Source organism: Chiloscyllium plagiosum, chromosome 30 (genome assembly GCF_004010195.1).
Source record: "Chiloscyllium plagiosum isolate BGI_BamShark_2017 chromosome 30, ASM401019v2, whole genome shotgun sequence".
NCBI lineage: Eukaryota > Metazoa > Chordata > Chondrichthyes > Orectolobiformes > Hemiscylliidae > Chiloscyllium > Chiloscyllium plagiosum.
Genome location: NC_057739.1, coordinates 28,690,530 through 28,708,592, shown reverse-complemented (window position 1 = coordinate 28,708,592; position 18,063 = coordinate 28,690,530). Strand labels below are relative to the sequence as shown.

At 35.8% G+C, this 18,063-nt stretch overlaps 1 protein-coding gene across 8 annotated transcripts in view; it reads left to right on the top strand.

Moving 5' to 3' along the window:
• mapkap1 (MAPK associated protein 1) overlaps nucleotides 1–18,063 on the top strand; it is a 331,621-nt gene that overhangs the window by 147,049 nt on the left and 166,509 nt on the right. For all 8 annotated transcript variants that reach the window (XM_043720206.1, XM_043720203.1, XM_043720205.1 and 5 more), the window contains one exon: nucleotides 3,655–3,831. In XM_043720206.1, the coding sequence (XP_043576141.1) occupies nucleotides 3,655–3,831 (177 nt within the window). The remainder of the gene's footprint in view (nucleotides 1–3,654; nucleotides 3,832–18,063) is intronic.

Below are 18,063 nucleotides of genomic sequence, written 5' to 3'. Positions count from 1 at the left end.
TAAATGTGAGATACTGCATTTTGGAAAGGCATATCAAGACAGTACTTTATACACTTAATGGTAGGGTCCTAGGGAGTGTTGCTGATCAAAGAGATCTTGGAGTGCAGGTTCATAGTTCCTTAAAAGTGGAGTCGCAGGTAGGATAGTGAAGATGGCATTTTGTATGCTTTCCTTTATTAGTCAGAGCATTAAGTAAAGGAGTTATGAGGTCCTGTTGAGGATGTACAGGATATTGGTTAAGCTACTTTTGGAATATTATGTGCCATTCTGGTCTCCCTATTGACTGAATGATGTTGTGAAACTTGAAAGGGCTCAGAGAAGATGTACAAGGATGTTGCCAGGATTGGAGGATTTGAACTTTCGGGAGTGGCTGAATAGGCTGGGGCTGTTTTCCCTGGAGCGTCAGAGGCTGAGGGGTGACCTTATTGAGGTTTATAAAATCATGAGGGGCATGGACAGGGTTAATAGCCAAGGTCTTTTCCCTGGAGTAGGGGAAGTCCAGAACTAGAGGACATAGGTTTAGGGTGAGAGGGGAAAGCCTAAGGGGCAACCTTTTCATGCAGAGGGTGGTGCATGTGTGGAATGAGCTGCCAGAGGTAGTGGTGGAGGCTGGTACAATTGCAACATTTAGAGAGTACCTGGACAGGTATATGAATACGAAGGACTTGGAGGATATGGGCCAAATGCTGTCAAATGGCACTAGATTAATTTAGGATATCTGGTTGGCATATGGACAAGTTGGACTCGAGAGTCTGTTTCCGTGCTGTACATCTCTATGACTCTGTTTAATTTGAATGGGAGTATGTCTCACAAATCTGTACAACTTCAGTACTGCATTAATCGTATTGGGCTAGATTATTTCTCCAGGTCTGGATAAATATGACTTTCCTTATGATCTTGTGCCCTCTTGAAGTGTACTTGATGCGCATTGTTGAGATAATCAAGCCTCCACTACAGGAATTAAAATATTGACCATCATGACATTTAGAGCATGAAAGAGAAAGTGTTGTTGGAGTTGTTATTTAGCATTTGCAAGTTTTGTTTCAACCTGACCTGCAATTTGTTCCCTCTTTTGAAAAACCATGGATCTTCTCGGTAATCTGTGGAAATTGGTTTGCAATATTATGGCATTCCATTTTATTGAAAACTGTCAACTGAAAAAATTGATACTAATGAGATGTGCTGTTACAACCGTTTCAAGCATTGATCTCCTCGACATTTGAGTCATCAGATGTAAATGAGAGTGATTAATAAGACTTTTTCTTTTCTGAATCTTTTTAATTTTTTTGGCTTCATCACCTGATAAAAACTTTCCACTGCTGAAATTGAGAACATGGTTACCATAAAGTGTTATCTCAACAGAGTATTTCCACTTCCTGACCTGCTGGCCCAGACAACCTTGTCATGAAAGTAACACAGTGATAGAAGTTCACTGGGGGTCCCTTTTCTTGAATTTACTATTTATCCTTATGGTATAGTAACTTAATAAATTTATTATCTCATGACCAATTTTGAAGTTTGGTCACCGGAAGGATAATTGTAATTTGTGCCCTGCATGACCCTTAAATTATAAACCGCTTAAGTGTTATTTGCAAAAATGTCTTAGATTTATAATGTTTAAACATTACAGAGCTGGCCATTTAAGAATATTCATCCACCAGCCAGATTTACTTAACAAACAGCAAAATTATTGTTAGATTATTAAACAAAACATATCGCAACAACCTTTGTCTTTATTTAATATGTTTCAAAATATGACAATATAAATATATATCCTTTTAAGTAACCAAACATGGGCATCCACTAATTACAGAAAAAAATAAAGAAACTTTCTCAGAGATTAGCTATTTTACTACTTGAAGATAAAAGGATAAGATGTGACATATTCCATGTGGCTTTTGATCTGGTATCCTGGTACATGCATACAAATGTCACTAGACGCATGTGGTTGTCCTTGGTAACTTTTTAAATGCTGTTCATTTAGGAAAGGTTGCAAGGAAATCTTCTGGAAGTTTCTGAGGAGAATGGCTGCATGAGTTTTCAGCTGTCACAGTTAACTGTCCAAATGAGCTGCTCAGAATATTCAAAAGGCTTCTCTCTTGGCAAGCATCAACCAAGTGAACACAAATCACCAAATAATTTCAAAAAACCTCACTTCTGACAACCATAAACTCAGATGTGTGACTTCCAGTAAACAAGTACAAGCAGTTAGCTTAATTCATGTGTCTTGACGTCACTCAGCATCTTTGTTTAAAAAAAACAGAAGTCTCCTGCAGTGTCCTGTCCGTGATCACTTCCAAAAGAAAATTGGTCCAGGTATCATGCTAGTACTTCACATGAAACAATTTTCACTTTATTAAGACACAGGTCCTCAAAAAATATTAACAATGGAAGCACCTTCATCACAATTTCAACTAACTGGAGATAAATGTTTGATGTATGAAATAAAACAAGTGAGAGCATGAGTATTGAGAACGTGGAAAGAAGATATTTGCTAATTGGCCAGCTGTATCTGTTGGCCAGATACTACACTACTCTCATCTGGTTGCTCAATTTGAATCCATAGACGCTACTCATAGGTATTATTCAAACGTCTGTTGAATGTTCAGTATACCAACTGACAGGCACTGCAATCGTAGCAGGAAGAAGCCTGAGACAAATGGAAATTTAGGAAGAAGTTGAAAGAAGTAATCTGTTTGAAATGTTGTTAATACTTACTAGAAGAGTTAAATGAGTTTCGAGCTATTCCAAAGTTATTGAGATTATTAAATATACACAATTAATAGTGATTTTGATAAGTTGCACTCAAAACAAGTCTAGTTTTTTTTCTGTAATGTTTAATGTGATCTCCGTATTCCTAATGGGATTACAACAGCTTGTGGGATATTTTATATCAATATTGTGCAATTCTGAATGTGTTTTTAATAAAGAAATGTAGAAGTTTATTATTAAAACAATTGTTATATCTTTCTCTCAATTGCAAATTCCTCATTGATCCAGCAGCTACTGCTTCTTTCTCCCACCACTCTTGTCTTCTGGCTAAAATGTGGTTCATCTGTCAGTATGTTTCTATAAAGCTCATGAGTTTTTGTTGTCTGCTGAGAGAAAGTAAATGTTTATTAGTCTTGAAAATAAGCTGCCATAGAACTGCTAAATAAATTTATTTTAGATGTATTTTCTTCATGTTAAACATTTTAATAGTTAAAAATACTCTGGCTCTGCTGAACGTTGTGTTTTCTTATTTTTGCATTCTGGGAGAGCCATGATGCAGTTTGCTTAGACAAGAATGGGAATAACGCCAGAAGATAATGTTGGCAAAAATACCAGTTGCATAGTGGGTTTTCACTTGTTTTCTGCCAAAGTCTATGCTCTGCTTACAAACATTAATGTGAGGTTAATGTGTTAAAATGTAAGCTATTGAATGCAATATTTGTTTATTTTAAGATTTTTCCTTTTAAAAACAAATTAATCTTTTATTATTTAAAAACACACCACCTTTTTCTCTATTTGTTTTGCTGCACAGAGCACTCATTGCCCAATCAGGCTTTTCTTCGTCAGCAGGAGGTTACTGCAGCCAGACCTACACCACTGCAATTACTTGACCATTTGTCGATTTGACTTTTTCTTAAGTGCTTGCTATTTTTTTTACTGCAGTGAAAATGTGGATGTCTACTGCCTTCATATTGCGGAGGACGATGGGGAAGTTGATGGAGATTTTCCACCATTAGATTCCAATGAACCTATTCACAAGTTCGGCTTCAGCACATTGGCACTAGTTGAGAAGTACTCACCGCCTGGGCTGGCAACGAAACAGTCTCTCTTTGTTCGGATGTAAGTTTTAAAAAAAATTAACCTTTTCACTTTGAACCCACCCTTCATTTTGTCATACCCTGTTTTGTTATTGCAAAACACAAGTCTATTTTAATAGGTTTGATAAGTTTAATCAGTTCTATATGAAAACTGTTATTTCTTAAAATAGAACTAATTCATTGCATACCCTTTTTCTCAGCTATGCAATTTTTGAACTTGATCAAAATAAACCAATGTAAAAACTGCAACGCAAATTGCCTTAGTTTTTAAAATCATATAATCTGGAGTTGACATTCCATGCAAGAATAATTTGTGTGTTATTTTGCTACAAATCATATTTACATAGCTTCCCTTTGCAGTTTTATTTTAACCATTCTTGTCTCCCAGAGTACTGGAAAATTCTCATGAGGGTCTCTGCAGTTGATATTTACTGGTCGGCAAACAGTTGCACAATTCTTTTCTTAAAGATTTTAAAATCATCCTTTTGATTTGATTCTCAATTACAATCACAAAACTGAGATAAACATTTGTTGCATTTGATTTTAATTGTCCGTAGTATTGGTAATTATATAAAACCATCACCTATGTCATGCCAGTTTTAATTCTGCATAGGTCTTTGGAAAGTGTTGATTAGAACTACACTGTTGATATTACACGTGAAATAAAATTGCAGTGCCACTGGCAAGTTAAATAAATTGATGAAGAAAAACTACCAAGGCACTCACCAAATAACACTGTTGTGGTTCTGTTCGCCGAGTTGGGAATTTGTGTTGCAGACGTTTCGGCCCCTGTCTAGGTGACATCCTCAGTGCTTGGGAGCCTCCTGTGAAGCGCTTCTGTGATCTTTCCTCAGGCATTTGTAGTGGTTTGAATCTGCCGCTTCCGGTTGTCAGTTCCAGCTGTCAGTTGCAGTGGTCAGTATATTGGGTCCAGATCGATGTGCTTATTGGAGTGTTATCCAAATAACACGCTTGTTAAATTAACAATTTCCTGTTATAAATTATATTTAAAATTGAAAAATAATGGTAGATGGTATTAGCTCAGTATTTTTATTCCTGCTATTCTTTTGCTATTACCCATGGAATGTTCTATGAAGACAAATCTGAAATAAGCATAACCCAATACAAATATTCACTTGTTTATACAATTAATTGTAATCAATAAAGATTGCTTTAACTTTCACCTTTAGAGGATAAAGTCACATGAATTAACATTGTTAACCAAGTAGAAAACTTTGAAAATATAGTTTAAAAATATAGATTTTGAAACTTACTTTTTGAAGTTTCAACAAACTTGAAACTGATTTTTACTAATACAGCCTAGAAGACTAGATATAACCTATTACAACATTAATATGTTGAAGATACTTGTAAGTTTGTATGCCACTAAATTGTGAACAAATAGGAAGGTGCTTTCGGGATAGCAAATTTATTCAATCATTTATTAACTTAATACCCTTTCAATTAACTAAATATGTTTTGCTGCAGTATCTTTTTACTTTATAAGTGTTGTTGAGCTTTGCTTTATTTTGAGAAATTAGATAATACAACTGTAATGTCTTTTTATGAGCCAAAGTGCTTTGTTATTGCCTTTTACTGTGTATTAGTATTTGATCTGGCCGCATGCCAGCTGCAGATCCTGCCCTTTTACATTTTTGGAGCATTACAATAGTTTGTTATTCTAAGTCCGGGTTGTTGTTCCAGTTCAGAAATTTTACATATGGACTTAACATAGATTTAGTGGGAGCAAAACTGACATGGTTTCCTTTTTGGCAGGAGATTCTGTCTGGGAAAGGAACTTTTTTTTAGATTGCAACATTTGAAGGATAACATGCTGTTGCGTCTATATTATACTTCTGAAGTGAGAAATAAGACTAGTCTTGTCACTTTGTTTTGTAGTCCTCATTTCAAATTCAATGTGCCTGCAAATCTTAAAAGAATGCTTTTAATCGTGAAGTGTCAGGATTAAAACTTGAGAAGAACATTGCTTAGCCTACTGTGAACTAAATAATGCTTCTGAGAAAAATAGGGAAAGTAATAATCTCTTTCACACTTTGCTGGCATAGTTTGATTGCTGTTCTGCAAATGAAATATTTAAAAATGGTATCTGGGTTCTACTGACACAGTTTGTGTTCATATCGATCTCCGAACTTGAAAGGAACATGAAATTTCTAAGCTTGAATTTTGTGTGTTGAAATTGAGCTCACTTCCTCCCTCACTAATTTTCTATTCATATCTGCATGTTCTTTAGTTGCACTGTAGTTATTTACATATATTACATAACTTTAAAAGCTGAATCAGATTTATGTATGACCATAATAAGATTCAAAAGCTGCATACATAGTAAATTTATTCAATTCATTTTTATTTCACTCTGGTTTTCTGTAAAAGAAAATTCTAAGGATTAAATTAATTTGGTGTAGCAGTTGATGAATTTCAGTTTGTAGTTCCAGGAAAGCTGACAGGGAATCATCCTCATTTGCACTTTTAATGCTAACTGAGGAAAAGAGGCGAGAGGAAAGTAGTTGCCAATGGAACTAAAATTAAGGGCTGATTTTTGAAGATAAATATCTGGATATCTATGTGAGTTGATGCACTTGGGCAGGACAAAGGACACAAGGGAATACATGGAGAGTGGTGGGTCTGTGGGAAGCTCAGAGGGACCTTGGTGTGCATGTAAACGAGTCCCTAAAAGTGTCAGGACATGTAGATAAAGTGGTATGGAAGGCACATGGGGTACTCTGCTTTATTAGCAAAACCATAGAGCAGGGAGGTTATGCTGGATCATATAAAATGTTGGTTAGGCCATAGCTAGAGTATTATGTGCAGTTCGGGAATCCACGTTACAGGAAGGATGTGATAGTACTGGAGTAGGTGAAGAGGTATTTTACGAGGATGTTGCCTGGACTGCAGAGTTTCAGTTATGAAGAGAGATTGGACAGACTGGGATTGTTTTCCTTGGAGCAAATGGTTTTGAGATGTATAAAATTGAGAGGCAAAGATCGTGTAGACAAGAAGAAACTTTTCCCCTTGAGAGATTGGTGGCCACTGGGAAAAAAGTTAAAGTAAAGGCAGACATTTTTGAGATGAGAGGAGAAGCATTTTCATCCATCGGGTGGTGGGAATCTGAACTCACTGCCTGTAGGGATGGTAGAAGCAAGAACTTTTAAGAAGTATTTGGATGAGCACTCATGATGCCAAGGCATACAAGACTGTGGGCTAGGTGCTGGAAAATGGGATGAGAACATCAGGTAGTTGTTTTTGACTCGTGCAGACGCAATTGACCAAAGGGCCTTTTTCAGTGCTGTAGATCTCATAACTCTGTCATAGAGTTGTACAGCACAGAAACAGACCCTTTGGTCCAACTTGTCCATGCTGACCAAGTTTCCCAGACTCGACTTGACTGTATTTGTCCCACATCCTTCTAATCCTTTCATATTCATGTCCAACTGTCTTATAAATGTTGTAACTGTACCTACGTTTGTGTGTGGGAGTTTTTTGGGTCAGTGATATTAACGAAAATCTGATTTCTGGGAAAGCACTGTGATCAGGCACAAGACAGAGTTGCTTAATGTGCACTCCAGGAGTTGATGGATCTTTGCTTTTTAATAAAATATTCAGTGAATCCATTTGTATGTACACTGTTGGAGGTTTTTCCTCCTTTTGGGAGCCAAGATAGGAACAATGCAGATACTAATTTGGGCAATTACCTACCTGAACTGTTAGAGCACTATAAATATTCCACAACCACCTGATGAAGGAGCAGTGCTCCAAAAGCTAGTCCTTCCAAATAAACCTGTTGGACTATAACCTGGTGTTGTTTGATTTTTAACTTTGTACACCCTAGTCCAACACCGGCATCTCCAAATCATGAGTTCTTGTTGGTGATTTTATTTTGAAGTGGATGATCAAGAAGACTTGCTCATCTTGGATAAGTTTTATCCTTTTTATCCAAATCCTGAAATGTTGCAATATTAATTTTCCACTGCATCCTTCCAGACCTTAATTGTGACTACAAAACATCAAACCGTTAAAATCAACTCTGCTCAATCTTTTCGGCAAAGTGCTCAGTGGTGTGCTAAGAAAGTTGTGCGATTTAGCTGTCTTGAAACTTGTAACAGTCGTTCTGGAGCCAATCATTTATTTAAATAATTTGGGTCTTTAGAGGTACAGCTTTCAACTAATGTTGGGTTGTGTGATTATCCATATACAGAATGAAATAAAATTCAAATCATTCTTGTGCGATTATGATAGATTAACGTTTCAAAAATTTAGAAATTTAAATGTGAAGCAAAAAAGATTTTGATCTTTGTCAAGCAAAAATTATATTGTGTTAAGCTGAAGGATGCAGTTTCCTTTTTTAATATTCAGTTGTTCTTGGTGATTTCAGTGCTTTTTTGCATAATTTTCATTTTCCTTCTGAGGGTTCCATTAGCAATTGATTCTAAATAAATCTAACTCAATTTTAGTTGTTTCTCACAATAGAATTATATTCTCTTCTCTCTAAACTGCTCGAGTTGTATCGGTAATTTTGCTTCAAATTGAAGGAATGTGGAACAGTAATAGAATTGCAGAACTTGGCTACTTTGTGAATACAAGTGGGAAAAGAGTACTAAAATGAACAGCATAAATGTTTAAATCAGATTGTTTCTTGGATATTATTTCAATAGGAAGTATTTTAATAAGAAATTGTTGTGGAAAATGTTGGTCAAATTTGTGCCAATTAAAACTATTACACACTTCAGTTTGAGAGCAAAGCTCAGCAGTTGTCAGCAAAGGTAGTTCTTGGTGTGTGTTTGATGCCTAGTTTAATGTGGTTAGCTGTGCAAGATGGTGGTTATCATGACTGGTAAATAATTGAGTTTGAATAGGGAGAGAACCCTCATTATCCTCCACCTGTGCCCAGCTGGAGGGGAGGGTTGAGATAAAGCTATTAACTGTCCTTTACTGGCATCACAAAGAATTCAAATACATCTGTGTCTTATTTTCTTTTCTGGCACAATCAGTTGAGCAAGCTAAGCAGGCATGACCAAATTTGGCAACTTCTGTGGACTTTGGCAAAGTAAAGCAGCAGTGTATTTAAGGAACAGTCTGAGGACAGTTACTTTGGCTCCTGTATACCATCATTAGTGGTTGAATGCTCTGTTTAAAACTAGTCATTTTGCAGAGAGAAATTGTTTGAATAAAGTGTAGATTTTCCTGGCGAAATGTGTTTTTAGTTTACCTTTCATCTCTTTGTGCAGCTTGTTAAAACCATTATATTTGGAATGCTAACTGGAAGTGGCATTGATTCTTTAGTATATTTGTAGTGTTAGTTTTAAAATATCTTCAAATCAACAAGCTCAATAATTAGGTCTTATTTCTAATAACTTAAAAACTTAATTGGGTCACTTTTTAAATAGAAATAGAGCACAGAATTATACTTTTGAACAATAAGAAAATATTTACCTTTTGATACACAGGTCAGAAATATTGAAAATATTATTGGTCTGAAACAGAACTAGTATGTATAGTTCATGTTTGCTTCAGTAAATAAGTTTTTAGAAAAATAAACCCAGTAACCTTTGAAGAGAAATAGAAATATATAAATTAGTTTACTGATGTTCTTAACAATATTCCAAACTCTTGAGTATATGGATAGTTTTACTTCAAATTGATGAGGTATGGAATAGAAATGGAATTGCAGAATTTGGCTACTTTGTGAATGCAGGTGGGAAAGAAGTATTAAAAGGAACAGCATAAATGTTTAAGTCAAATTGCTTCTTGGATAATATTTCAGTAAGAAACTATTTGGGCAAATGTTGGCCAAATTTGTGCCAGTTGAAACTGTTACACACCAGTTTATAAGCAAAGCTCAGTAGTTGTCAGCAGAGGTAGTTCTTTGTATGTGTTTGATGTCTAGCTTAATGTGGTTGGCTGTACAAGATGTTGGTTATCGTGAGTGATAAATAATTGAGTTTGAGTAGGGAGAGAACCCTTATTATCCTCCACCTGTGCCTTAAGGAAAAAAAAATCTTCTTTAATGATAGTAATCCTGTGAACCTAATTAGTGGTACAGTATAGCTGTAAATGTGTGCATTTTCTTGAATAAAATCCAACAAGTCTGTAGATCCAGTGTCACAACTGAAGTGTAAAGGCTGGTATTCACAGCAGATTAGTAAGCATTTGAAGACAAATATAAGTTAAATGTTTCAATGGAAGTAATTTGGTTTCTCTTCCAGATGCTATTCAACCTCTATATTTCCAGCATTTTTTTAGAATCCATCTTCTTCGTGATTGCAAATAGTAATACTATGATGCTAAACATATTTGTTTGGCTTCAGTGTGTTTTTTCTGCTTTATAAATAACTTGATGGCTGGTATTAAGAACTATATTTTCCTGAATTGACTTGAATGAAAACTTATGCCGTTATCACAGATAGTTAATTTCTGGAATTGTTCACCAATGATTGATCATATTGCAAATGCTTTAACTCATGTGGGAGTGGGTGGGAAGTTTAGATGGTGATGGTTACAAGAAGAACTGTAACCGAATTAACTCTGGCAAACTCAGGAGTCTGATACCTTCGCCATGCAAAACCTCATTACTCTAAGTCTGTATTGATCAGCAAGTTTAAGTTATGAAGATGACCTCGATGGTAGATGTGTTTACTGGGACAGATTTTTTTCCCATGTATTTCCAGATTACTATTGCACTAATGATGAGCAACATGCTCCAGCTTGGAAAATTACCTGAAGCTTACCAATTTTTAACTTTTTATTTCAAAAATATACTTTATTCATAAAAAGTCATCGATAAGTACATACCAAGGTTCTAAATCAGTAGAGCCTTTGCAGAGAAAGAAAGCAAACAAAATACTGAACTTTTGACACTTTTTTTGGGGGTTCTTTACAGTTGCAAAAAGCAAAGGCGTTTTCTACTAAGGAAACTATTTATCCACTTTCCAATGTTATGTGTGCCTTTCGCTGATGATTATTGCAAACAGTTTGGAGCAGGGTGGATTCTTAAGCCATGATTCTTACCAACTTCAATTTGGTTGTGTTGCCTGTCCCTGTGGAAAATAGTGTGTACAATCCATGTGGATCATATAAAAAATGTACCTGCTTGGATTCTTTTTGAACCAAAATTTTCTGTTTGTTAAGGGCAAAATATACAGCAGTTTCAGCAAATGTTGTTCAATGTAAATATCCAAAAATAATGTGTCAGTTGCTTAGCTTCTCAAAATTGGTAATCTCGCCCTTGACCTCCTGACTTTTATTTTAGGAATTTCCAATTAATTGCTTGCTGAACTTGCCAGGGAAAGATTCTTCCTGTCATGAGAAGTGGAAGAATCTTTTCAACAACATATAATTAGGACTTCTATGTCCTTACCTTTGGGTCAAGAGGTATGGGTTCTAGCCCCTTCTGCCCCACAGGTGCACATCACATATCTGAACAAATTGATTAAAAGTTCTTTAGCTGAAGATTAAGTATTACAAATGGGTACAGGTCTCTTATAGAATAGTGATAGTCTTGCCTCAATCCACTCTTTCATTCCGTCTCTTTATTTCTTTCTGTCTCAATTTAGCGTTAAGTTCATAGTCTTAAATTCATCCTCGTCATTCCTTTCTCTGCTTATCTCTCAGCCTTTCAATCTTGTTGGCTATCCTCTATCTCAGCCTCTGCTCTGAACGACTGCTCATTCTTCATGGTTTTAACCTCCGACTGAACTTACCATGGCCTCTTTTTTGAGTTCACTGCCCTCTCCCCTTCCTTTCTCTCTCGCTCTTGCGCTCTCGCTCTCGCTCTCTCCCCTATCTATATTTACAGCTATGCCCTTTATCTTAGCTCTGCACTCAAATTATATTTACACGAGAAGGCAGATTAGTTAAAATAATAACATTCATAGATATTTTTAATCAGCCAATTCAGACATTTTATGATACATCTCTGGAACAGGTAGGACTTGAACACAAGCCTTCTGGCCCAGAGGCAGAGACATCACAGCTGCACCGCAAGAGCTCTTAAAAGCATTTGGATCATATTTCCAATGTTCTGAAAGATTTTACAGCCAATGGTACACAGAAGTCATAATAGTATATGCAAGTATGCCAGCAAGGTTCCTTAAAGAAGATAAGATAAATGAAAAGTAAATACTTATTTGGCTATAAGTTTCAAAACCTCATTATATTGATTGTCCGATTTCCACTTTGGTGCAGTTCTGCTTCAATTTTGACTTCATTTCCAAATAGTAAATGCATCGGAATATTAGGTGTGGTTCAAATATTGTGTTCCAAGCTGCGAAATAAGCCTCAGTACATTTGCAGTAAATCAAACATGAGATTAACTTCAAATGCATCTGGTTTTGCAGTAATTTTAAGAAAATAAATGAAGGACACATTTGAAATTATTTGACTGGTTATCACTTAACATTGTATATTTAATTTACACAAATTACAGTTAATTTGGACAGATGGAAGCAGACTTTTTATTTTTTAATGATAACATTGAACCTTTCATGTTTGCTTTCATAATAACTTTGCTGTTGTATTTTGTGGCAATTTCCTTGAATGTTATTTTCATTTTACTCCAATAAACTCTGCCACCCTGGATCTGCTGCTGATGCTGGAGAGGAAGATGGAGAGCACAGTTACCTCAGAATGATCACTATTATTAACATTCACGGGTGGTTCACTTATCATTTCTGACTGCAGAGACATGGCAGCCTTTATGAAATGTCTGCAGGTGTAGCAAGATGATACATGTAACATTGTGCAACAATGGATTTATGCATTCAGTTACAAAAGAAAAGTCTAATGAAAAAAATACAGAAGGTAATTTTTATTCCTGCAGCATACAGTTGTCAGTAATGTCCTTAGAAGATAAGCAGATAAACACTTCTTTTGCCTATTTTAGCCTGGGCTCCTAAAATATTGTAACTGGGATTGCATCTTTTGGTGTTGGATTTACAAGCATGTGTCCACACTGTTCTTCAAGTACCAGGAAATATACATATCTAAAGAATCTGAAAACAATTGTCAAGAATCAAAAGAAAAATGAATGGGTGTGCAGGATTACTATTGACAGAATGCACACGTCGTGCTATCTTCCAGATAAGAGTCCACATCCACATCCAAAGCAACGCGAATAGTATATTTTTTACAGTCTTGACCACTTGAGTCTTTCTTTATTTTAATTTGTGGGCAATATAATCTAAGCATGTGAAGATAAATCACTATTTAAATGTTCAGTTAACCATCAAATGTGATATTTACTGAGAACTGTTACCAGTAAGGATTATCTCTTCTCCTGAGGTCAGTTGTAATCATCCACTGATGGAGATCCCTTCAACATTCTATCACTGAAACCTCAATTAGGTATTGAAATAGAATTCCATTCTGAAGGTGAAATCTGCCTATTTACATATGAACCCATAACCTAGGCTTGTGCTACTGTGCATGATTGTGTCTGTATCAGCCAAGCATATTTGTCTGTTTCAATGCGGAGTAGTAAAAGGTTCAAAGACGTATTCAAAGAAAAGCAGTAAGTTGTTTGGTGTCTTCATTAGCATCCTTTCCTCAACTATGACCAAAAAATAAATTATTTATTGTCATTACTCTATGCAAATTGTTTCTGTGCCAAGAAAATCCAGGACATGTACCCATTAGTTGCTGCACTTCAAAGTAATTGTGTCTGAGAGGTTTGATATTAGTTAAAGACAAATGCCTGTAAATATTTGTCATCCTCTGAATTTGAATTTGGGTTGAGGATGTTAGGATTTCAATGCACTGTAATTGTGTTCTTAGATATTATGCATTAAGAAACATACATTTGGAAGGCAGTACAACACAAATATTAATTCTACTGTGTTAGTAACCACATGGGCCTTCAATCAATCTGCAATAACTTATGTAATCATCTGTAATCAATTGCAACTCAACCTGTGATCATCTGTGCATGTATTATAAGTATTAATGCAAGTAACCTTGAATAATAGGATCATGACAAATATTCAGTGCAAGAGCCTTGATGCTGAAAATATTCCTGTCATCCAATGTTGCAAGTCATTTGGCAGGAAGTATTTGTAATTAGGGATGTTATAATCCATATAATGATGATGACAACCCATAAGTAATCTGATTAAGAGGTTCAGATGATCTCATAATCTCAGAACAATGCTTTTGTCAAGTGTTACTTATCTGAACCCTATGTTTGGATTAGTGCCTCATATTCACCTGCAGATATCAGGTATACGTAATGAAAAAGTTTATAACATAGCAACAATAAAGTAACATGTGTCAGCTGACTAAGAACAAATCTGCCTCATTGCAACAGCATTATGACTTCCAGAGATTACCTGTGTAAATCTGAAATATAATTTGAAGCAAAAGACATTGCACAAATTCTTAAGTTCATAAATTCATAAGAGTTAAGAGCAGAATTGGACCATTCAACCCATCAAGTCTGCTCTGCCAGTCAATCATGGCTTATATGCTCTTCATCCCCATTTTTCTGCCTTCTCTCCATATTCCTTCACCCATTACCAATTAAAAATCTGTCTAACTCCTCCTTAAATTTACTCACTGTTTGAGCATGCTTTGGGGTAGCAAATTCCACAGTAGTTTATCCTCAACTGTGTTTTACATTTGCTACCCCTAATCGAAAGACTATGACCTCTTGTCCTAACATGCCCCACAAGAGGGCGGATCGCTACATGTCTATTTTATCCACACCTTGTATCATTTGGAATACCTCAATTCGATCGCCTCTCATTGTTCTAAATTCCAGTGAGTATAGGCCTAACTGTTTAGTCTGTCGTCATATGACAAACCAGTCATCCCAGGGATCAATCTCGTGACCCTCCTCTGAACTGCCTTTAATGCCAATACACCTTTCCCCAAAAAAAGGGACCAAAACTCTGCACAATACTCCAAGTGCATTCTCACCAACACCTAGGTGGACGTCTGAACCACTACTTGCAGGTTGAATTAAGCATGATAGTGCATGAGTTTCATTTTGCATGCCAGGCTGATGTGTGCAGCATAATTTTTCTGATTGACTGAGGAAAACTAGGCTATTAGCTATATTCTAAAATTATGGACACTGAATCCACAAGTTTTATAATGGTGATTGTGAATTGTTCTGGAAGAGGCTACATAAAAATGCCCAATTATTAGTATGAAACTTGCATCGTCACAGTTGCGTGACTCATAAAATGGATTGTAAGACTTCACGTGCAATCTGAATATTTAGTTTACAGTGTTCTTGTGTTTTTTTGGATAGTATGTTTACTGCTTTTAACTGATACAATAGAAAGCTCAAACTTCGCTATTCAAATGACTTAGATTTGCCTGAGCATTCAGATTTGCAGTTTGTGTATAGGAGTTAGTGTAATGTGGTTAAAATAATTTATGGCTTCCACCTATTTTGTTTCCATCGTCTGTTTGAAGATTCCTTTTAGTCATTTGTACAGAAAGGTTTATAACATAGCAACAATATGCACTTACTGCATTTTTTACTTGGGCACTAATGTAGAGTGAAGTTTAAAAATAAATGTTTCCAAATGTCTGTGTAACTCTGGCAAGGAGAACTCTGATGGTGGTTTGGCTTGTAAACCTGCCTTCAATGAGCAGTCTGGGATCAGCTCCAGATCTTGATGTAAATGATGGCAGTGGTGCAGCATACATTCAGTGACAGAGTGTAATGTATGATTAGTTTGACAGTTCTCAGTCGGCTGCTCGGTGAGAAGGATTTGACCATGGTAAACTCGCCCAATAGATTGGCAAAATGAGAGGCTCTTTTATGCTTGGGCTCACCAAGCTGGTTGTGAATGTGCTGTTCACCGAGACTTCCTCCTGTTGGCTTAATCTAGTGATGGTATATTGTTCTGTTGGGAAGTTTGCAGCTCATTGATTACATTTCCATCTTGTGTGTTTGAGGATGCTTGAATTGAAAAACCCATTTGGAATTGGAGCAAGAATGAAGAATAGAAGGAAAAGGAAGTTTAAAAATCCAAATAAAGACTGTTGGCTGAAAGTAATTCACAGCTTATCATAAATGTCTCCCAATATTAATATGTCATACTAATTTTTAATATGTTCTCAGTTGGGATAAGGCTTACTAAGTGGGAAATGGACAATTTTCGTCCAGTTATTACATCGCTATTTTTGAAGTTTTCCATTTTCTTTTACATTATTAAAAATAGCATGTCACACATAAGTGAGGATTCACAATACCTGCAAGCAGCAAGGAAATAGTTTACAGTTTCTTTTGAAGTTAAAACTGTACTTGAAAACTGCAAGGTGAAAAGAGAAAGATTTAAAAAAAAAAAGACCAGGGGCAATTTTTTTTAAAAAAAGAGTGGCTCGTGTGGGATTAATTTGCAGAGGAAGTGGTCAAAGACATTTGGATAGGTCCATGAATATGCAACGTATGGAGGGATATGGGCCAAGCACAAGCAGGTGGGAAGAGTTTAATTTGGAATTATGGTCAGCATGTACTGGTTGGAGTGAAGAGCCTGCTTCCAAGCTGTATGACTCTATGACTAGTCAGCTACATGAAGAGCAAGAAGACATTCAAAATGCTCATTGTGTTCAGTGGAATAATTGTATTGAAAATGGGTTATCAATATTCAACTTCCATCATTTGACTTTAACATTTGAGATTTTGATGGACAAAAGCTGACTTTTAAAAAGGCACTGTTGACCAGAAATAGATGCTGTGAAGACCTGATAAGTCCAGGTAACTTACATGGAATATTGAAAATATGCTACCTTTGAATTAAGATTTTAATCAATTGGCTGTGAGACTGAGGTATCAAGAAATTTGCATTCTTAATTTGCTCAGACTCTCATGATGACAGCACGTTTAGGGATGAAAGGTTGCCTCCAACTATCCAGCTTGGAATAAAACAATGACACAGATGCTAGAATCTGCAAAGCAACACAGGCGAAACAAAGATACGTGAGAATTCTTAGAGGCGTGGCATTCTCACCAGAACTCCATCAATAAACACATTGATTTAGATCCTATTTACCTTCCCTTGAAAAAAAAACCAGAAATGAGAAAAAAAACTGGAAAAGCTACAAATCTTCTCAAAAATTGCTAACACTAAATATATCACCGTACCTTTGTGCAAAAAACTGAGAAAGCAATGTGGACTGATAACTTGCTCTCTTCTCTGTAGTCAATTACAGAAACCCTGGCTGGTATAAAACCAATTGATAACATCAACATTCACTGAGAACTTAAGATCTGCAAACTTCACCATTACTAAAACACTGAAATAAAACAAAGAGTCGCAGATGCAGGAAAACTGAAATAAAAAGAGCACTCCAACACTTTGTTTTTGCAGAGTTGGACTCCAGATTTTACATTTTTTTGTCAATGAACCCAGTCTGTCTTATTGATGAAAGGTTTATGATTGGTTCTCCTTCATTTTTGATCTGGTGAATGAAGGTTAAGTAAATGTGAAAGTTTTATGCTAAAAAAAAAGGAAAATTTTAAAAAAAATTGTTGCAACTGATAAGGGAGTCTTGATCCCCTGCAATAAAGTCTGAAACCTATTTTGAATCTAGTTAATTTTAGTGGTTCAGAATGGATTTATTCCCACGTTAACGAGGATCTTGCATTAAGTTACAGCTTCTGGCTAAGTGAAAAAAATTGACGTTTTGTTCGTATAATCTGTTTAATTTCCATCGTATTTGATCCAAAGTAAACATTGCTAGAGGGATCTTTTGGGTGTGAAGTGGCTTGTGATGGGTGTGTGAAGGACAGAGAGGGTTGTTGACTATTAACTATTATTAGTCTTGTGAAACTGACCCGTGTTTAAGAATGTTGGGCATAGATAGATTTGATGGGAAGCTCTGACATTCAGATTCTGACAGCGGCAACACGGTAACTCCTCCCAAAATTGATAATTTTTGAAATTGACAATGATTTTCAATTTTGTAGTCCCTTTGATGATGTTTGAAACACCCTTAGAACAACAACTAAATTTTTTTTTAATCGGGTGTTTCAAATTATTTAATGACAGTATGATGGAATATAACTTGAACAACTACTGACACTAAAAAAAATCATCATTGTGTATTGTTACATGAATTACTTTTTAAGCTAAGTTTTAAAGAAATGTTTTCAAAATTATTTTCCTAAATATGTTAACTTCCCCTCCACCCCATAAGTACTGTGGATTTTGGCATCTAAGTTGACGTCTGAAACCTTGAAAAATTCCTCCAAAAACAGGTATTGACTTACACATTGAATGTAAAAGTG